Source organism: Pelophylax lessonae, assembly GCF_965119305.1.
Source record: "Pelophylax lessonae genome assembly, chromosome: 1".
Lineage (NCBI taxonomy): Eukaryota > Metazoa > Chordata > Amphibia > Anura > Ranidae > Pelophylax > Pelophylax lessonae.
Genome location: NC_138768.1, coordinates 20217286 through 20240783, shown reverse-complemented (window position 1 = coordinate 20240783; position 23498 = coordinate 20217286). Strand labels below are relative to the sequence as shown.

Sequence of the window (23498 nt, the reverse complement as noted above, 5' to 3'; positions counted from 1 at the left end):
TGTATATTGAATAGCTGAATAGAAAAAAGGATAAAAAACGGTGTATCTCACACGTACAAACACAGACTAGGCCCAGATTACGATTTTTTGTACCCTAAAGGGAGGATGAGGAAGAGGAGTAGGAGGAGTTCGGAACAGGAGGCAAACTGAAGTGCCCTGCAATCCTTGGCGGTGGAAGGAGATGCGCCAAACAAATTAGAATTTGTATCTCACATGTACCGATACAGACTATGCCGTAATTTAATTTTTTACACTCCAAAAGGGTGTATATTGAATAGCGGAATAGGAAAAATTTTATAAAACGGTGTATCTCACACGTACAAACACAGACTAGGCCCCGATTACAATTTTTTGTACCCTAAAGGCAAGATGAGGAAGAGGAGTAGGAGGAGTTCGGAACAGAAGGCAAACTGAAGTGCCCTGCAATCCTCGGCGGTGGAAGGAGATGCGCCAAACAAATTTAAAAAGGTGTTTCTCACATGTACCGATACAGACTATGCCGTAATTTAATTTTTTACACTCAAACAGGGTGTATAAGGAATAGCGGAATAGAAAAAAAATTACAAAACAGTGTATCTCACACGTACACACACAGACTAGGCCCCGATTACAATTTTTTGTACCCTAAAGGCAAGATGAGGAAGAGGAGTAGGAGGAGTTTGGAACAGGAGGCAAACTGAAGCGCCCTGCAATCCTCGGCGGTGGAAGGAGATGCGCCAAACAAATTTAAAAAGGTGTATCTCACGTGTACCGATACAGACTATGCCGTAATTTAATTTTTTACACTCAAACAGGGTGTATATTGAATAGCGGAATAGAAAAAATTTTACAAAACGGTGTATCTCACACGTACAAACACAGACTAGGCCCCAATTACAATTTTTTGTACCCTAAAGGCAGGATGAGGATGAGGAGTAGGAGGAGGTCCGAACAGGAGGCAAACTGAAGCACCCTGCAATCCTCAGCGGTGGAAGATGTGCCCCCAAAATTTGGAAGGTTTATCTCACACGTACCGATACAGACTATCCCACAATTTAATTGTTTTTACCCCAAGGGAGTAGATTGAATAGCGGAATAGAAAATATGATATCAAAAGGTGTATGTATCTCACACGTACAGACCCAGACTAGGCCCCGATTACTATTTTTTGTACCCCCCAAAGGCAGGATGAGGAGTAGGAGGAGTTCGGAACAGGCAGGAGGCACACTGAAGCACCCTGCAATCCTCAGCGGTATGAGATGCGCCCCAAAAATTGGAAAGGTGTATCTCACACGTACCGATACAGACTATCCCGCAATTTAATTGTTTTTACCCCAAGGGTGTAGATTGAATAGCGGAATAGAACATATGATATCGAAAGGTGTATGTATCTCACACGTACAGACCCAGACTAGGCCCCGATTATTATTTTTTGTACCCCCAAAGGCAGGATGAGGAGTAGGAGGAGTTCGGAACAGGCAGGAGGCACACTGAAGCACCCTGCAATCCTCGGCGGTATGAGATGCGCTCCAAAAATTGGAAAGGTGTATCTCACACGTACCGAAACAAACTATCCTGCAACTTAATTGTTTTTACCCCAAAGGTGTAGATTGAATAGCGGAATAGAAAATATGATATCAAAAGGACCTAATTTAATTTAACCTTAAATAGATTAGTACAGACTATGCCACAATTTAATTTTTTTAACCCAAAAGGGTGTATATTGAATAGTGGAATATAAAAAAGTGTATAAATTTTAAAATCACTCAATAATAGCACATGTGAACACAGCAGTGTATTAGCACAGTCAGCAGCACTGAAGGAAAAACGCTGCACACAATTGACTGATAAAAAAGATTTTTTTCTCCCTCCTCCTCAGCGGGCAAAAAGATTGTGTTCACACCACCCCACACACAGCAAAATCGATGTAGAACACTGACCCTGCCTATTCTCAAGCCTTGCCCTAAAATGATCGATAAGATCGGTCACTGGCACTGCAAACCCCCCACACAGCAAAATCGAAGTAGAACACTGACCCTGCCTATTCTCCAGCCTCGCCCTAAAATGCCCTAACAACTCGCCCTGCCTGCAGCACTCCGACCTGTCCCTGAATTCTTTTCGGACACAATATAATTTTTGACTGTCTGTCCCTAATCAGCAGCCAGCATGTATGATGTGTGCTCTGTCCCTGTACTACAGCAGAATGACGCAGCGGCACTCGGTCTCGAACTTATAAAGACTTGGTCACATGCTTCAGATGGCCAATCACAGCTACTAATACATTAATAGGCATGGCTGAAATGGCTTAAGGCACACCAGTTAAATGCTTGTTGATTGGCTGTTGAAAGCCCACCATTAAAAACGCGACATTACATACAAACCCGGAAATAAAATGGCCGAACATGGATTTTAAACCCGAACATACAGTAAAGTTTTTGGGTCCGTGTTTGGGTAACAAAAATCCAATTATTCGGTACGAACACGAATAATACAGTCCGTGTTCGCTCAACACTAGCTCTGACATATCGGGGTAATTTCTAAGGAACCTCTGAACAACCAAATTCAGCACATGCGCCAGGCAAGGGATGTGTGTCAAACCAGCTAGGCCCAGAGCTGCTATGAGATTTCGCCCATTATCGCACACCACCAGGCTGGGCTTGAGGCTCGCTGGCACCAACCACTCATCGGTCTGCTGTTCAATGCCCCTCCACAACTCCTGCGCGGTGTCGTTTACCCCTGGTTGTGCTGAAGTTGGTGGTGAAGGTGTTACGCTGACCGGATGTTAGGAGGAGTTAGGAACAGGAGGCAAGCTGAAGCGCACTGCAATCCTCGGTGGTGGAAGCCGCCACTGCATTTACCCAGTGTGCTGTTAGGGAGATATAACGTCCCTGACCTTGCTTATTGGTCCACGTATCCATAGTTAGCTGGACCTTGCCACAGATGGCGTTGTGCAGTGCATACCTGATTTTGTCACCCACTTGGTTGTGCAGGGAAGGGATGGCTTGCCTGGAAAAGTAGTGGCGGCTGGGCACGACGTACTGTGGGACAGCCACTGCCATAAGGCTTTTAAAACTCTGCGTCTCCACCAGACAGAATGACAGTATTTCAAAGGCCAGGAATTTTGAAATGCTGGCAATTAGGGTCAGGGATCACGGGTGGGTAGGGGGGTACTTCCTCTTTTGATCCAGTGTTTGGGAGATAGAAAGTTGAACGCTTCCACGGGACATTGTGGAGATGGTGTTTGGAGCGCTTCCTGAGCACACTGATGTGCTGTCATGAGTCTGCAACCTAAAGGGTTAACCCAGAGCAGACTAATTGCAATAATTGGCAAACAGGCTGCCCTATTTAAACAGCCCAGCAGCACTGCACTTTGCTGTGTTGTCTTCAGCTCTCCTGTGTTCTGAACCTACTTCCTGTTGATTTCCTGTCTGATACCTGTTGACCTTTGGCTCGTCCCTGACTTCGCTTGTTTGCTGCCTGTCCTGATCCCGGCTCGTTTTGACTACTCTTCTGGATTCTCCTTGTCGGCTCATCCACCTTCAGTCCTTGACCGGTTACCCCCTGGTGGGGCGACCCTGGGGACCGCGACCTGGTATCCACCTGCAGCCAAATCCATCCTCACCATCAGAGGCCCTGGTGAAGACCGGTGGTTGCTTAGACACCGCACCTCAGGTTAGCCTTTGCTACTCACCTCTGGTTTCCAACCAAGCTCTGCCCACCGGCAATGGTAAGCCTTCTCTGCACGACAGGCTTCCACCTGCCTCATAACAGTACAACACAGCCAAGTGCAGTGCTGTTGGGCTGTTTAAATAAGGCAGCCTGTTTGCCAATTATTGCAATTTGTCTGCTCTGGGTTAACCCTTTAGGTTGCAGACTCAGGAAGCGTTCCTAACATTGCCCCCCCCCCTTAAGGGCAACCGCTGGGTGCCCAACAAGCTGCTTTTCTGAGGATGGGCAATAAAAAACGCCTGGATTAAATCTGCAGCATGGATGTTCCACTCCGGTTCCCAGGAATTTTCTTCCGGCCCATAGCCTTTCCACTTGATCAGGTACTGGAGCTGGTTACCTCTCTTCCAACAGTCAAGTATGGCCTCCACTTCATATTAAATGTCACCCTCTTAAAGCCCTTGGTTCCTGATGCCTTCCCTGGCAGAAATTCTGGACCTCCCGAATCTGTGATTATTGATGGAGATGTGGAGTACTGGTGACCCAGGTGGTGGTGTTGCTGGCAGATCCTTTGTTTGCGGGGTGGCAGGTGCCGGTCTCACTACAGAGGTGGATGAAGAGGCCGAGACTGCAGCAGCAGCAGAAGAGGAAGCAGTAGGAGCCAGAGACCTTTCTTGGTTTTTGAGTTGTCTACTCCACTGCAGCCTCGTGATTTGCACTTAGATGCCTGGTCATGCAGGTTGTGCTCAGGTTGAGAAGGTTTATGCCTCGCTTCAGGTTCTGATTGCACAGCGTGCAAACCACTCGTGTCCTGTCATCATCACATTGTCTGAAGAACTGCCATGCTAGGGAACTTCTTTGAGCTGGCTTTGGTGTGCTCGGTCCTTTGCTGCGTTGGGCAGTAGCAGGCGTAGTGTCTAGGGCATGGCCACTCCGCTTTTGCACCCTGCTCCCTCTTCTGCTGTGCTGGTGGCTCTGTGTGACCATTGCCTCTTCCTCCAAACTACTCAGGTCACCTGCATGTGGGGTCCATGACCTCATCGTCCTCCACATCATCTTCCATGCAGTCTTCACCCCTGCAACCCTTGTCGGTCTCCACAATTCGGAATTCTGCAGCAGTTGGCACCTGTGTTTCATCATTATCCGAGACGTGCTGCGATGGTCCTCCCATGTACTCATCTTGAGACATAAGTGGTTGGGCATTGGTGCACCCAATCTCTTGCACTTCTGGGGCAGGGCTAGGTGGATGGCCCTGGGAAACCATGCTAAGAGAGTCACCAAAAAGGAGAAGAGACTGCTGCATGACTTGGGGCTCAGACTGCTTGGCTGATTTGCAAGGGGGTGAGGTGAAAAATTGATGCTGCAGGTGCCAACTCTGATCTTTCAGCAGGAGCCTGGGTGGGAGACAATGTGAAGGCACTGTCAGCAACCCAATCAATTATCGCCTGTACTTGTTCTGGCCTAAATAAATTTGTAGAGGCGCATTAGGCCCTGCCAAATACTGCTGTAAGGTTCTTTCACCTACTCGCAGCTGAGAAAGGTGTTTCACTTGTGCGTGTAGCTGCCACAGATCGACCACGTCCTCTCCTTGCAACAGGAGCTCTACCAACAGCACCACGACCCAGCACAAACAAAACAAAAACCAGTGTTGGCTACTTCGTCCTCCTCTACTGCCGCTTCGACCTACACCGCCACATCCACCGCCACCTCAACCTCCTACTCCATATGGGCCTCGTCCTCCTCCTCCACCGCCTCCGCTGCTTCCACCTACACCGCCATATCCACCGCCACCTCAACCTCCTATTCCATATGGGCCTTGTCCTCCTCCTACATCATTCAAGCTGAATATTTTTTATTTTTCTGTTTTTTTTCTGTTATTTTAAGTTATTTCCCTATCCAAATTTGTTTGCAGAGCACTTGCCATGCTCTTAAGATTATTTTGCTGCCATTTGCAGCCCTCTAGCGCTTTCCATGTTTGTTTTAGAGCCATTTTAGTGCTCAAAAGTTCAAGTCTCCATTGTCTTCAATGGGGTTCGGGATCGGGACAAAGTTCTGGTTAAGTCCGGTTCACGAACCCGAACTTTTTTTCAAGTTCGGTCGAACCCGCCGAACCCGAACATCCAGGTGCTTGCTCAACTCTAATCATGGAGTAAAAGATCCTGTAGAAGATTTACCTTTTGTAAGGCTCTATATGGTAGTGATGATGTACCTGTAGATGTGTCAAAAATAAGTTGTAGTGTTCTGTTGAGATCTCCACCCAGTATTAGGATGCCTGATTGAAAAGTGGTGAGCTGGTTTACTACTGAGTTAAGAAAGGAGACCTGTTTCTAATTTAGGCGGTACAAGTTTGCCAGTGTGACTGGTCTGTTGACAAAAAGGAACCTGCCCTTGTGATCTGTAAAAACATCTGTAATGGAAACAGGAGAGCATTTGGAGATGAGGATGGACACCCCCATGGTTTTTGCTAGACTGTTGGTGGTATGATGAACTACTGGAAAATGATGGTTAGTCAATTTTGCATCTTGGACTGAAAGTAAGTTTCTCGAATAGTCGGCTGCCCCTACCACCAGCTGTCAGCTTGTTACTATTGGACCTTATACAGATTACTGTTTCTTGGGACAAACTCAGGCTAGCATAGCAAGTACATCTTTGGGACCCTCTCAGTCATAGGGCGGGAATACCTACCTTTCCTATATACTGATCCTCCTTGCATACATCCCCCCAACAGAGGACTATTCTACTTTGCAAGTGGTTCTCTATATAGATATTCCAAGCATTGCTCCAACTTTTACAACTATGAATCAGATTTTTATCTGAGCTGCCTGGCCCTGTTAGAGCTTACAAGAATAGATTACAAAAGAAAATAGGCCCTTGAAGAAGTGAAACATGTCAAGCTTAATTTACTGTATATTCTAACAGCAGCAGGTTCTTCTCCCCATCATCCTGATTAGTGATGAGCCGAACACCCCGCTTCGGTTAGCGCCAGAACAACGCAAGCAGAGGAAACGTTTTTCGATTAAACAAACCCCATTGAAGTCTATGGGAGTCAAACTTCGAGAATCAAACAGCCTCATTTTGAAGGCTTAAATGCAAGTTATTGCCCCAAAAAAACGTATGGGGGTCCGGGTCCTGACCATGGGAACATGTAGCAATGACAAAAAAGTTTTTAAAAACAATTGTTTATAAAGGAGCAGTTATTTACTGATTTTAATGAGGCTTAAAGCGAAACTATAAAAAAATGAAAAATTCCTTCAAATGTCATGCCTGGGGGGTCCCCTGAATGTGCCTGTAAAGTAGTGCATCTCTACGCTGTATGTATCCTGCTGCAGCAATACTGACATTTCTAAAGGAAAAAAATGTCATATACAAATACTGTATACATACCAATTTCAAATTGCATGTGCTTGTCATACAGGTGCAGAAAAACTGGGCCTTGGTAGTTGGTGGTGCCTGAACACCATAACCCCTTGCAGTTACTCTTGCTGGGCGCAGGAACAGGCCCTGCTGCTAAAAAATCCATACAAATTTGAAATCACATGCACTTGTCATACAGGTACAGAAAAATAGGGCCTTGGTTGTTGGTGGTGCCTGAACACTGCAACTCCTCGCAGTTACTCTTGCTGGGCACAGGAATGGGACCTGCTGGTAAGAATTCCATACAATTTTGAAATTAAATGTGCTATACAGGTGCCAAAATTGGGCCTTTGCTGTTAGTGGTGCCTGAACACTGTAACCAACCCCTAGCAGTTACTCTTGCTGGGTGCAGGAATGGGACCTGCTGGTAAGAATTCCATACAAATTTGAAATTGCATGTGCTATACAAGTGTCAAAAATTAGGCCTTTGCTGTAGGTGGTTCCTGAACACTGTAACCCCTCACCGTTACTCTTGCTGGGCGCAGCAACGGGACCTGCTGGTAAGAATTCCATACAAATTTGAAATTGCATGTGCTATACAGGTGCCAAAAATTGGGCCTTTGCTGTTGGTGGTGCCTGAACACCGTAACCAAGCCCTCGCAGATACTCTTGCTGGGTGCAGAACAGGACCTGCTGGTAAGAATTCCATACAAATTTGAAATTGCATGAGCTCTACAGGTGCCAAACATTGGACCTTTGCTGTTGGTGGTGCCTGAACACCGTAATCCCTCACAGTTAGCAGGGCACAGGAACAGGGCCTGCTGTTAAAAATGACATACAACATTTAAATTGTATGCACCTATCATACAAGTGCAGAAAAATTAGGCCTTGGGGGTTGATAGTGACCTAAACCAAAATCATTGTTGGAAGCTAGCAGAAACAAGGTAGAGGAATAGGATAGCCAGCATATGCTGTCTTCACGGGATGGCAGACCCCTAGCAAATTCAATCAGTTACATCAGCATCAGGGGCTTGATAGCTCTTATTGATCCAGGACTGGTTCATTTTGATAAAAGTCAGCTGGTCAACAGAGTCTGTGGACAGACGCACTCTTTTCTCCGTCCCAAAACCTCCAGCAGCACTGAACGTACCTCTTTCAGGTGCTATTGTCAGGTTGTCATATGCCTAGTCAAGCATGTGGTGCCCAAGCGGCTGGTGTTCTGGCCACACTTTATCCGTTTTAGACAGATGTTGCAAGCAGCAATGCTGCGGTCTACTGCTCACATGCTGAAAAAGCCCACAGTATTGAACTTTTGTGAGTCCGCGGTGAGTTTGCAGCACCCTGCACCTGTGGAGCTCTCTGCTGTGCCGCAATAGGTTGGCTACTGCTATGGCGGCCCCTGGAGCACATCCTACTTTATTATAGTTGTGCGTCCTCCTCATTCACCCCCCCCCACCTCTTCTTCCTCTTTCCTGTCCGGCACCCAAGTACAGTCAGTGACCTCATCCTCCCCTCCCTCCTCGTCACTGGAGCTAACTTGGCTATATGCTTCAGCTGTGGCAACATGACTGCTGTTTTTTTGTCCGTCATTGTCATCCACTCTCTCTAGGCTCGCGTTATTCCCTTCATCAACCTGCGAACCAACATCACAGCTTTCAAATTGCTGCACATCCTCCAGCAGCATGTCACTGACGCTATGATTGAATAGTTCAGTTGACTCCTCCGTGTATGATGGTGGGGCACTATGTTAACTGTGACCACCACTTTACACAATGGACACAGAGGCTGCTTGCCCTCTTTTCATGGCCTGTGAGCGTGGGCCTCTCCTTGTCGGCCTTTCGGACATGATGTTGATACAGATCAGTATAGTGTATACGCAACTGACCAATAGATACTCAATGACCTGATATGATGGTGGTTATAGATGTAAGTGACCAATTAAGAATACTTTCACTGATGTGATGTAATTGATAGCCCTATAGATGATGAGCTGTGGTGGTTATAGATGTAAGTAAGTGACTGATTAACAATACTCTCACTGATGTGATGTAATCGATAGCCCTATCGATGATGAGCTGTCATGGTTATAGTATGTATGCAAGTGATCGATTATGAATACTCTTACTGATGTGATGTAATCGATAGTCCTATAGATAACGAGCTGTCTTGGTTATAGTATGTACGCAAGTGACTGATTAACAATACTCTCACTGTTGTGATGTAGCGATGAGCTTCAATTTTGAGTCAAAGCTAACTATTGTTAATCGGTCATCCGATCGTTCATCAAATGATGAACAAATTTGCTTCTTCGTTGAAAATTAGAGTTTCCCATAATGCACTGCACGTGTGCCATGCGTGCAGCACGTTATGTGATTGGCCAAAGCATGCACTCTGACCTCATGCTTTGGCCAATCAAATGATCTCTGCCATGATTTGACTAAAGGCAGGCTGCCTTTAGCCAATCATGGCTCAGGGGCCAAGTAAATGCCCCACACTACATAAAGGCTGCCCGCGCTGCTGCAGTGTGTAGTGTTATTGAGGGAGAGGCACGCGTGTAAGGCAGAGAGAGAGTAGTTTTTTTTTTTTGCGTTTTCAAGACAGGGCAAAGAGACATTCCTAGCAGTGTAGGGAAGGACAGGAACGTGTTTCAGGCAGTGAGAGATTTGTTTCTTTACAACATATCTGCCAGTGCAGCGCCAGTAAGTGATTCATTCCTAGCAGTGTAGGGAGGGCCAGGAATGTGTTTCGGGCAGAGCGAGATTTGGTTCTTTACATCAGATATCAGTGAGAGTATTGTTCATCGGTCAGTTGGGTACATCCTATAAGCAGCACAGATCATCCATCTGTAGGATTATAGATTAAATCGGATATCAGTGAGAGTATTGTTCATCTATCACTTGCGTACATGCTTTAAACAGCATAGATCATCCGTCTATAGGATTATAAATTATATTGGATATCAGTGAGAGTATTGTTTATTGGTCACTTGCGTACATGATATAAGCAGCACAGATCATCCATCTATAGGATTATAGATTACATCAGATATCAGTGAGAGTATTGTTCATCGGTCAGTTGGGTAGATGCTATAAGCAGCACAGATCATCCATCTACAGGATTATAGATTACATCAGATATCAGTGAGAGTATTGTTTATCGGTCACTTGCGTACATGCTATAAGCAGCACAGATCATTCATCTATAGGATTATAGATTACATCAGATATCAGTGAGAGTATTGTTTATCGGTCACTTGCGTACATGCTATAAGCAGCACAGATCATCCATCTATAGGATTATAGATTACATCAGATATCAGTGAGACTTTTGTTCATCGGTCAGTTGGGTACATGCTATAAGCAGCACAGATCATCCATCTTTAGGATTAAAGATTACATCAGATATCAGTGAGAGTACTGTTTATCGGTAACTTGCGTACATGCTGTAAGCAGCACAGATCATCCATCTATAGGATTTTAGATTACATCAGATATCAGTGAGAGTATTGTTCATCGGTCAGTTGGGTAGATGCTGTAAGCAGCACAGATCATCCATCTACAGGATTATAGATTACATCAGATATCAGTGAGAGTATTGTTTATCGGTCACTTGCGTACATGCTATAAGCAGCACAGATCATCCATCTATAGGATTATAGATTACATCAGATATCAGTGAGACTTTTGTTCATCGGTCAGTTGGGTACATGCTATAAGCAGTACAGATCATCCATCTTTAGGATTAAAGATTACATCAGATATCAGTGAGAGTACTGTTTATCGGTAACTTGCGTACATGCTGTAAGCAGCACAGATCATCCATCTATAGGATTTTAGATTACATCAGATATCAGTGAGAGTATTGTTTATCAGTAACTTGCGTACATGCTGTAAGCAGCACAGATCATCCATCTATAGGATTATAGATTACATCAGATATCAGTGAGAGTATTGTTTATCAGTCACTTGTGTACATGCTATAAGCAGCACAGATCATCCATCAATAGGATTATAGATTACATCAGATATCAGTGAGAATATTGTTTATCGGTCACTTGTGTACATGCTATAAGCAGCACAGATCATCCATCTATAGGATTATAGATTACATCAGATATCAGTGAGAGTATTGTTCATTGGTCACTTGCGTACATCTATAACCACCACAGCTCATCTATAGGGCTATCGATTACATCATGTCAGGTCATTGAGTATCTATTGGTTAGTTGCGTATAACCTACGTATATTGATCTATATTAACATCATGTCCGAAAGCAGAGGCTGACGCTCACAGGCCACGAAAAGAGGGCAAGCAGCCTCTGTGTCCATTGTGAAAAGCGGTGGTCACAGTCGACATAGTGCATCCTCTGCAGACGGGGTACACCCGTCCATTATTTCCGGTTCTGCCTGGGCTATTCAGCCACAACATGTGGAAGAGTTGGTGGAGTGGATCAATAAGCTGTCCTCATCCTCTGACACCCATGCTCACAGTAGTTTGCCTTCCACCGCAGCTGCCAAAGTGGCCCCTTCCACAGGCTCCTTCTCTACAGCTACTCCTTCAGTCAACCCACCATCATGCATGGAGGAGTCACCTGAACTATTCAATCATAGTGTCAGTGACATGCTGCTGGAGGATGCGCAGCAATTTGAAAGCTATGATGTTGGTTCAAATCCGAGATCTTGAACGTTCATGTCCCCCACCCTGTTGTTGATAGACTCCGAGCATCCTTCCCATTTGCGTGGCAACCTTGCTCACTTAAATATTTGGGTGTACACCTCACTGCGAACATTTGTGATACCTCTGTGGCAAATTATGTTCCTCTTCTTAATAGGGTTAGAGCCGACCTGGGTAAGTGGAACCACTTGGCGACCTCTTGACTTGGAAGGGTGAATGTGGTCAAGATGAACGTGCTGCCCAGGGTGCTCTTTTTGTTTCAAATGTTGCCTTTTAATGTTCCCAAAAATTTTGTGACACTCCTGTCCTCCCTAGTGATGTCTTACGTCTGGCACCGATCACACCCCGTATAGCTGGCAATATTTTGATGCGTGCCAAGTCCCATGGGGGTCTGGCAGTGCCAGATTGGGAGACATACTTACATGCATCTATTTTAACCTGGGTTCTGGATTAGAAATACCACTCAGGTTTAAAGTTGTGGGTGCAGTTAGAATACGATCTTGCTGGGACTTCCTTGTAACGCCAAATCTGGACTCCACAAGTTTAGATCTTACTCCCCTGGAACATATCTATTGTCTACGTCTGTTTTCCACACTTGGGACATGTTGCACAGGCATTTCAAACTACCTTACAACTTGCCCCTGATGCCTCTCCTAGGCCACAATTATTTCATTCTGGGCCTGCATGATCTATCTTTTCAACATTGGCTGCCTCACTCTGCGAATACCCTACTACATCATGTCTCCTCCTCTCAGGGAATCCTTCCTGCATCCACCTTCTCACATCATTCCGCATCTTCATTTCGAGACCTCTGGCAATATAACCAACTGAGTCAGTTCATCAAGAGCCTGCCACAACCTCTACGTACTTTTAATTCATTGAACCCGATTGAAAAACGGGAAAATTGATCAACCTCACAGAGACGCTCTGTCTCAACTTTATAAAGCGCTAATTGTCATGGAGCCATGCCAACAGCTGCTCTCTCTGCAACGATGGGAAGCTGACCTTCAATCGTCACTCACGGAACCCGTGACGAACTAAATACTTACTCTTTGTCACTCCTCTGAAATTTCTGCCAAAACAGCAGAGATGAACTACAATCTTCTTATGAGGTGGCACTTCTACCCGGTGAGGTTGCATTGTATGTTTTCCTCCTCTTCCCCTCTTTGCTGGAGGAGGTGTGGCCAGTCAGCTACTTATGCCCACATATGGTGGTCATGCCCGATCATTTGCCCTTATTGGTCGTCGGTGTTATCGCTAATAGAAACCATACAGGGCTTCCCTGTAGCTGCGGACCCGTGGACTGTTCTCTTTCATGGTACTAAGGACCTGCCCCATAGGTACTGGCGGTCAATCACACCCCACCTCCTCAATGAGACCAAGGCCCTCATTCCCCTATATTGGAAGCAGCAGGTTCCCCCACCCATCGCACTCTGGTTTCATTCTGTGGATGTCATTCTTCATTCTGTCATACGTACCGCCTGGAGGACATGACCTACGATTACAGGGGTCGTGCCTTCCCAGGCAAATAAGATTTGGGCCTCCTGGCTTGCCTTCACCTACTCCGAGAAATATGCTGAGCTTTTGAATGTGCATTCCTAAACTGTGCTGATTTGTGATTTTGCAGGTCTTTGTTGCACCATGGGATCTTCCCCTTCTCTCCCCTCCCCTCACCACCCCTCCCCTAATTTCCCCCCTCCCCTTTTCCTCCTGTTCCTCTCCATCCACTCTTTTTCTTTCCTCCTCTTTCTCTCTCCTTCCTCTGTCGTCTGTTGTCTGTCCTCTCTGTGTCTGTGGGCCCTTTGCCCTTGGTTGTTCAGTACTATTTTTCGTGTTGCCTGACAGGTAGCCCCTCTGAGAAATGGTATCGGGCTTGCATTATTCCATAGATTCAAGATACTGTATGGTTTACTTGCACGCCATGGGCTATGTGTGGATGTCCGCCTGTGCACATTTGGAATTCATGGCCCGTCTTTAATGGTTTTACCTGTCATCTTAATTGTTTTTTATTTCTGACAGTTTAATGTGTTTCAGATTTGTTAACTTTCCTCTAAAATTTTCTTCAATAAAAAAAGAATTAATCAAATTGTCCTCTGAAGCAGCAGTGCTCCCTAAGCGTTCAAGGGGCTACGCAATCAGTCAGGCTAAAAGATGCCATGCCGTGCTTCAGTTGGGTTTCAGTTCTAGGGTTTAGAAGTCACACCAGTGCAGAGATTCTGACAGCTCTGCAGGGGCAGGCCCAGAGATTGTTGACGCCAAGACAGCTTGAGCCAGGAATGGTTGTATGCGACAATGGCACCAACCTTCTCTCCGCCCTCCGACAGGGACACTTGAAACATGTTCCATGCTTGGCACATGTTCTGAATCTGGTGCTGCGTTTCTTGAGCAGATACCCGGGCTTTCAAGATCTTCTGAGGCAGGCCAGAAAAGTCTGTTGCCATTCCGGCCATTTGTTCAATGCCAGTGCTCGCTTATCTGATATTCAACAGGAATTTAACCTGCCCACCAACCGCCTCATGTGTGACATGCCCACTAGGTGGAAGTCAACGTTGGCATTGCTGCAGAGGCTGCACACACAGCAGAGGGCCATCAATGAGTACCTGTGTGAGTATGGCACAAGGACAGGGTCAGGGGAGCTTGGCTTTTTTTCGCCACGCCAGTGGCTTTTGATTAAGGATGCATGAATCGTCCTGTCACCATTTGAGGAGGCCACTAGGATTGTGAGCCGGGACGATGCATGCATCAGTGACACTATCCCGCCAGTCTACCTGCTGGAGCACACTCATGGACAGGGCATTTGAGGCAGGAAGAGGAGGACTGTGTATAGAAAATCAGGTGCGCTAAATTAATGGTTGTCACAAGTCAGAGAGTGGATTTCAACACTGTAATAAGTATCAATCACACTCATGTGATGTGTGTAGGGTGGATGTACAATGAACTGTGTATACAAATGTGAAAAAGGTGAGGTATACACTCATGTATAAAAACATTTAGATACAAAGGTGATTAAATAAACAGTGCTAACTGAAACTCAAAAGCTGAGTGAAAATGTACACATAGGTACACCAACAGTGAATTATCAAAGGAATAGTGACACTCAAATACATATAATCACCACTGCAAAAACGTGTACACAAAAGAAAAAAGGTAGGTGCATAAAGTCCCAAATTATGTTCAGAACAAGGGTGTAGTAGGATCCCAAAGGAAGATTCCACTAAGGCTTGTCAGGTGTAACTGGGTTCCACCACCGAATAAGGGACTGGCCCCTTACCAGAAAAAAAAGATGTAAGGGCGTATTGTCAGCTCAGACGTATGGTGCGTTCAGGAAGGGAAGTGAAAAGCCCGGGTGGAAGGTTCAGCCTCTTACCAGATTCCAGGATAGCAGGGCTTTAACCGTACTCCTATCTTGGTGCCTCTCCACACTCCTGATGGCCAACGCTCTGGGCAGTACCTCTCTGCTGTTACAGGTGAAGTCTCCCCAAGAATCTCACAAAAGCAAAAACTAAACCATGGTGCAGTACCTCTGACATTTATTGAGAACAATAAAGGGTGCACTTACATTGGTTGTCTTGCTAATGGTCATTCAGAGATCTAAACCGGTAACCGAGGAGCCGTGGCCGCCTGCAGTGCGGTCCGCGGCGACTGTTGATGACGATGCGGCGCTCCTCCCTGACGCGTTTCCTCCTAAAGCGGACGTCAACGGAGACAGGAGATAGCACACATCGTCATTTTTCTCCCTTAAGTCTCCTGGTGCAGCACAAGCTTCTGGTGTCCGCAGTGTATGTCCTTACTGCTTTGCAAAACCGGAAGTAACTAAACCTCCGGGCTGTCACAATCAAATTCCAACCTGGAAGCCTTAACCCCACGGGCAAGGCAAAGATGCGTCGCCCCTTATGTGTACACTTCTAAAAAGAGGGGAAGTGGGGTTATATCCAAGGATCCTTCTGGATTTATCGGCTGAGAAGCTCCCGCCCTTTAGGACATAATGTCGATTTGGACATCAGCTCCTTTATAAATAACAATTGAAAGGAGTGGAAATTGATAAGCCAGTTTCTTCCTCTCCCAACTACCTTTCTTGATCAGAGTCTTTCCCTTACACCAGACAGATTTCAGATGTCTGATGTGGCTTTATATATATATTTTACAACATTTTACACACTTTTTTAGATTTTATTCTTTTAATATAAATCAATATGCAGGAATTTTATCTGTTTTATATTTTGTTTTATATGTTTTTATGGCGGATTAAAGAATGTTTTTTATTATGCATCGTTAGATGATGAATCAGTGACCTCATTTTATTGAGGGACACTTTGTCCTCTATCTTAGAAATTCTACCTCGGCAGACCCAGCTTCCGGCAGTCAAACTTTGGATATAACCCCACTTCCCCTCTTTTTAGAAGTGTACACATAAGGGGCGACGCATCTTTGCCTTGCCCGTGGGGTTAAGGCTTCCAGGTTGGAATTTGATTGTGACAGCCCGGAGGTTTAGTTAATTCCGGTTTTGCAAAGCAGTAAGGACATACACTGCGGACACCGGAAGCTTGTGCTGCACCAGGAGATTTAGGGGTGGAAGATGACGATGCGTGCTATCTCCTGTCTCCGTTGACGTCCGCTTTAGGAGGAAACGCATCAGGGAGGAGCGCCGCATCGTCATCAACAGTCGCCGCGGACCACACTGCAGGCGGCCACGGCTCCTCGGTTACCGGTTTAGATCTCTGAATGACCGTTAGCAAGACAATCAATGTAAGTGCACCCTTTATTGTTTTCAATAAATGTCAGAGGTACTGCACCATGGTTTCGTTTTTGCTTTTGTGAGATTCTTGGGGAGACTTCACCTGTAACAGCAGAGAGGTACTGCCCAGAGCGTTGGCCATCAGGAGTGTGGAGAGGCACCAAGATAGGAGTACGGTTAAAGCCCTGCTATCCTGGAATCTGGTAAGAGGCTGAACCTTCCACCCGGGTTTTTCACTTCCCTTTTTGAACGCACCATACGTCTGAGCTGACAATACGCCCTTACATCTTTCTTTTCTGGTAAGGGGCCAGTCCCTTATTCAGTGGTGGAACCCAGTTACACCTGACAAGCTTTAGTGGAATCTTCCTTTGTGATCCTACTACACCCTTGTTCTGAACATAATTTGGGACTTTATGCACCTACCTTTTTTCTTTTGTGTACACGTTTTTGCAGTGGTGATTATATGTATTTGAGTGTCACTATCCCTTTGAGAATTCACTGTTGGTGTACCTATGTGTACATTTTCACTCAGATTTTGAGTTTCAGTTAGCACTGTTTATTTAATCACCTTTGTATCTATATGTTTTTATACATGAGTGTATACCTCACCTTTTTCACATTTGTATACACAGTTCATTGTACATCCACCCTACACACATCACAGGAGTGTGATTGATACTTATTACAGTGTTGAAATCCACTCTCTGACTTGTGACAACCATTAATTTAGCGCACCTGATTTTCTATACACAATTTCACCCCCATTTGGTTCTAAGGTTGCAGCTTTATTTTTCACTAGATCCTGCGCACCAATTTTTTCATACACAGGAAGAGGAGGACTGCCTTTCCTCACAAGGCCCCCTTTATGCAGATGTCATTCCTGCAGGAACATAAAACACACGGGACAAAGTGGAGGAAGAGGGTTAGGATTTTGGCAGCATAGATGTAGAGGACAGCAGTCTTTAAGAGATGGTTTTGATTTCCCAGAAACCCCAGGAGTTGTACGTGGTTGGGGAGAGGTTGCTCCTGCTCACAATTTCATCCTTAGTGACCCAGAGGACTCAGAAGCTAATGCCTCCTCCAACTTTCTTTGCATGGGCTCTCTTATTCTGCAAAGACTGCAAAAGGGCTCAATGATTTATGCTATCAAGGAGAGGGATATTTACTGGTTGGCAACCCTTCTTGATCCACGTTAAAAGGGTAAAGTTGCAGAGCTCATCCTGCCTTTTCAGAGGGAGCAGTGGATGAAAGATCTTGAGGAGGCCTTGAAAAAAATGTGTGTACCGCCTTTCCAGACACTGGGAGGTCAACATTCTCTGGATGAGTTTCTGAGGCATCGTTCAGCCAAAGGAGGAGCGGTGGAGAAGGCGGCCAGCTGACCGATGCCTTTAAACAGTTCTTTTGTCCTCAGCAGCACCCAGGGCTGTAAGGTTTAAGCAATCATCGGCAGCGTCTCCATCATATGGTGCATGATGAGGCACAAGAGCAGACTTGGAGACCTTTCCAGCTGAGCATCCACTGGCTTACTGGATCTTGAGGATGGAACACTGCCAAGAACTTGCTCAATATGCAATGGAGCTACTGGCCTGTCCTGCTTCCAGCGTGCTTTCTGAATGGACATTCAGTGCTGCTGGAGGTTTTGTGTTGGACAAAAGAGTGCGTCTGTCCACAGACTCTGTTGACCAGCTTACTTTTATCAAAATGAACCAGTCCTGGATCAACAAGAGATATCAAGCTCCTGATGCTGATTTAACTGATTGAATTTGCTAGGGGTCTGCCATCCCTTGCTGCCTATTCTATTTCTCTACCTTGATTCTGCTAGCTTCCAACAATGTTTTTGGTTTAGGTCACTACCAACCCCTAAGGCCTAATTTTTCTGCACTTGTATGATGGGTGCATACAATTTAAGTGGCGTGTGTCATTTTTAACAGCAGACCCTGTCCCTGTGCCCTGCTAACTGTGAGTGGTTATGGTGTTCATATCCAAAATAAATGAATTAACTTGGGTGCAAGAAAAATTGCACCAGAACACACCCACATCCTAGGATAAGGATTACAAATAAAATACAGGTGTGGGCTGGTCCACAGTCATCCAGACTAGATGGTCCTAACCACACCTAGTAAAAATAACGGACTTTAAAGGGTGTGAGTGGTTCAATAGCAATTGTTAGTAGCCAAGACAAAACATATTTAAAAAATCTATTTTATTGATATTGCATTAAAATATAATATAGTCAGAGAGTACATAAAAATATACAATCAAAAATAGAAATTTCTGGCCCATTGATGAAAGCGGCCTGTAAGTGGGTACAGCCAAGGTGGGAAGGTGCTGAACAACAAAAGAGGTTCAAAACTACTTCATCTATTTCTCAAAAGAAAAGCATCTCAATCCTTTATAATTTGGCGAGCTTACATCTATATATAGATGTAAGCTCGCCAAATTATAAAGGATTGAGATGCTTTTCTTTTGAGAAATAGTGCTATTATAGCGGCGAAACCCATTGCATCATATCCTGTTTCAATCATGAATGACACCGAAAGTAAAAAAAAAAAAAAAATGACATATACAAAAGGGCAAGAGTGACGGTGCGGGCTTCCCTCCTGTCTCCATGGAAGCCTATTGAGGAGAAACGCCACGTCAGAAGTAGCAGGAGTCGCGCCGCCACTCTACACACCGCTGGTATTGTACTGCAGACAATCCGCGGATACCGATCGTTGCAGGCACTTTCTTTTCAAGATTGATGTAAGTGTATTTACCTTATACAATAAATTTTACTTGGGGATAATGCACTATTTGTGGCCTTCCTTGCTTTTCTCTCATATGTGGAATTGCTATGGATGTTAAACCGAGTGCAAGTGCCAGGAGAAACCTTTCCATCACTTCAAGTACAGGGAGAAAGGAATGATTTAAAATGCTCTTCATTTCTTTACATCTGGTAAGAGGCTGCCTGTTTACTTGGTGAAGGGATTATTGATTCACCCCAAGTTTTTGAGGTGTCATCAGAGGTTTCTTGGAAACGATTATCATTTATATGCCCTTTTTATCTTTCACTCTGGTAAGAAGTACATTTAAGAGGTGGTGGGAAACTGTCACATCTTGGCGAAATCACTTCATCACCAGTTTATTTTCGTCACAATTTCTACACTACAATTCTCTTTGGAAAGAGATTGGATTTGGTTCAGCACTTGTTTTGGACATGAATATTTGTTGTATAGTTTTTTTGTTCAGCACTTGTATGAACACCTACCACTTTTTGTTCAGCATTTGTATTCACTTGGATCCGCTAATTCATTTTGTTGTTGTAATTTGGGATTTATCCATTAGATGGCTCTGCTCAATGTATTATGTATTGCTGTATGGGATGGGTGACCATACAGATGCTGGGGACCCTGTGTAAATGAGGTTTGGGTAAGCAGTGCAATCAGCCCTGCAACATTCTGGGATGGATTTGTGACCAAACGAAGGACATTTAGGTAGGTTTAAATTGAATACTACTATTGTCTTTGGTCACTATTTGATCATGCGTGTTCAGTTTTCAGAACATAGTTCATTACTACAGGGCCCTTCTTCCTTTTTGTTTTCTTTCTTTTAGGAGGGTGATATGGTGGCAGATGGTGACTCACGGAGAGGGGAGTTATTAATTGACCTCCTCTTCATGGTCTGTGTCTGTATTTCATAATCCATTATATTCTAAGGTTTATGATCAACAGACGAAATAGGGTAATTATTTTTGATTTTCCCTATCCTAACATTTGGATCCTTCAAGCACTAATAATTAGTATGTGTTAATGAGTTTTGTGATAATAAGATATGTCCTATTGATAATTTCTTATATCCATCCTAGGTGATAAAATTCTGATCCATATTCACCCCTTATGGTTTACTGATATCCATGGTCCATAGCATTTATTTCAAATCCTAAATGTTCTTAAAGGGTTTCCATTGATAAAGAAAGTTCTGGAATCCCAGAGATAGAATACTGCAAAAGGGATTATTGATTTTTCCATAATGGATCCAACAATTGTAAGCACTGATTCTTGTTTAAAATGCGATTGGAAAATTATTTTTGTATATTAGTTTGCTTTTCTTTTGAAATTTGGGATTGTTTCAGTATGTTATGCTAATTTTTGTATTTATATCTTTCATTAGCTTACGTAAGCACTTCTCCAAACCAATTGTCCTGAAGAAGCTATACATATAAAGCGAAACATGTTGAGAAATTGCTTGTGGTATTGTCTTAGTAAGATTGTAAAGATTGTTTTTAAATTCTAGTTTTTGAGATTTTAAAATAATTCTCATAATAAAATATTGTTCATTTTACTAAATGGGTTTTTTGATTGATCTGGCACCTTAAAAGCCCAAAAATCCTTGGTAATAACCTTTCATAATTACTTTAAGGTGTGGTGCACTTGTTCCTTCTTGGTACACTCATCTACACAAATATATTCTTAGTAAAATCAGCCCATATTACACACAATACACTTGTTAGGCACACAGTTAACCCCTTGATTGTCCCTAGATGTTTACCCTTCCCAGCCAGTGTCATTAGTACAGTGACAGTGTATAGTATTGGCACTGATCACTGTATTCGTATCTCTGGTGATGTCAGTGTCAGTTTTTCAATTCTCACCCAGTGTCAGTTAGGGGTTGATTTCCTAAAACTGGAGAGTGCAAAAACTAATGCAGCTGTGCATGGCAGCCAATCAGCTTCTAACTTCAGCTTGTTCAATTAAGCTTTGAGAAAAACCTGATTCATTTTTATGCAGAGCTGTTGCCAACTACACTATCACAGTCCCACTATAAGTCACTGATCACTGCCATTACTACTGTAGTATAAAAAAAAAAACAGTATTTATACCAATTTACACTTATCAGGTTTTTTTTTTTTATTTTATTTTACCAAAGACATGTAACATTTTGACCTCAATTTATAAAAAAAAAATTCTGATTAGTTACATTTATTTTTATTGGATATGTTTTGTAGAGGAAATTAAAAAATGTTATATTTTTTTTTCAAAATTATTGGTCTTTTTTCATTTAAATAATAAAAAATGAAAAGCCCAGTGGTGATCAAATACCACCAAAGGAAAGCTCTATTTGTGTGAAAAAAATGACATCAATTTAATTTGCATAGTGTTGCATGATTACACAATTACCAGTTAAATTAGCACAATGCCAAATAGCAAAAATTGCCCTGGTCATGAATGGGGTAAAATCTTCCGGGGGTCAAGTGGTTAAAAGATTAAAAAAGACACAGATCCTTCCATTTCAACCTGTGTGTGTTTGTGTGTTTGTGTGTGTGTGTGTGTGTGATTATTATTCTCTAAAAGTTCACATAGCCCCATATATTCTGCTTCCGCCTCTTCTGAGGAAGACATCTAAAATTTTTTGAAGTTATCAGCACTCTCGGCTTGTACCACTTCCTAAGGACATTTATACTGCTCTAACAGTAAAGAACCCTTTCCACAATCTAAAGTTAAGCCTCCTTTCTTCTAACCTCAAATCATGGCCGTGTGTCCTCTTCAGGGAACTTACAGTAAACAGTTTGTTGAAGTTACTGAAGTCACCTTCAATATATTTGTACATTGTAATCATGTCCTCTCTTAAGTGCCTCTTCTCCGGAGTGAATAACTCTATTCTATCAGTCCTCATAGCTGAGATCCTGTGTCCTCCTTTTCAATTGTGTTGCCCTTTGCAGAACTCTTTATATTTCATTGACATCTTTCCTGAGGATTGGTGACCAAAACTGAACTTTATATTCAACATAAGGCTGAGCCAGTGTATTGTAAAGGGGGAGAATTATTGATTTATCTCTGGAACGATCACATTTACAAAACAAATTACTTATTATTAGTCACAATAAAATGTATCGGATTATAAGCGCTCAGCAAACAGGTCATCACATCCCGATGGCATTCTATAAATGAGATATAACTAGATAAACAATCTATAATCAATAAATTATTAAACTTTCTATATGCTTGTTATCTATAATAATTTCTGTCATTTTTTAAGCTGTCCCGCTATGTAAAGAAAGTCCAGTACAAGGATCCGAATGGCAGGGTCATGATGTTTAATGATAAAGGAGAACTGCCCAGCCCACTGGTAATTGTAAATTGGATTACAAGAATTGAAGGTACAAATAAGACCTATTGGGAGCACGTGGGCCACTTTGATGGGTCTCTTTCAGAGGGTCAGCAACTTACAATAAAATCAGAGCGAATAACATGGAAAGGAGACAAGGTGAGTTACACTGGGGAAGCTGATTCACAATTTTTACAAGAAACATATTCGTTTTGACCCTAAAGCCCATCTCCTGACAAAACCTAACCTCCTCCTCACATCCTGTTCATGGATGGCCAACATCTTCCCTGACTGATTTCATGGTGATCGGATGAAGGTGTCAGCAATAGCTGTGTGGATATAAATGTCGGGATATGTTCCCATCACTCATTATAACTGAAGAATAGATGAACTACAAGACATCTTCTACATTACAGAACAAGTCCAGCTGAATGTGACTGACTACTACTAGGTACCCCCCTCCTCATCACACAGACCAGGACATAGACATTAGGGATGTGCGAACGGTTTGGCCCAGGCATGAGTTCGGGCCAAAAATTGTCTGTTCACTCATTTGATGAACACCCAAATTATTGGGGCATTCAACCGTTTGTTTGGCCCGCCAGATGACCAAATGACCACAATGCATTGCGCTGCCGCACAGTGCATTGGAAGCCCTGATTGGCTGAAGCAATGAAAGCTTTGACCAATCAGGGCACAGAGCACTGTCAGAGCCATAATTGGAGAAAGTAATGATGACTCTATCCAATCATGGCTCATTGTTCTTAGTCCCACCCCAAAATAAAAATAATTCTTTCAACAGCGGCTATTTGTAGTGTGATGTTGGCATGGGGAGAGATAGAACAGGGCTCTGTTCAGTGCTACTAGAGCACTAGTGTGCTATAGTGTGCTATTCTGATTCTATTGTCAGTGTAGTATATCAGTTTAGTGTGAATCTAGTGATAGTTCAGTCAGTGTGAGTGTAGTGACTATTCATTTTTACATTAGTGTCAGTTTATTTTGTCAG

General features: G+C 43.7%; 1 protein-coding gene across 1 annotated transcript in view; it reads left to right on the top strand.

Moving 5' to 3' along the window:
- Window positions 1-22474: 22474 nt before the first annotated feature.
- The window catches only part of LOC309551481 (vomeronasal type-2 receptor 26-like), a gene marked incomplete at both ends in the record, with an annotated part of 1345010 nt that continues 1343986 nt past the window's right edge, over window positions 22475-23498 (top strand). The window contains one exon of the mRNA XM_082252085.1: window positions 22475-22651. Within this exon, the coding sequence (XP_082108211.1) occupies window positions 22475-22651 (177 nt within the window). The remainder of the gene's footprint in view (window positions 22652-23498) is intronic.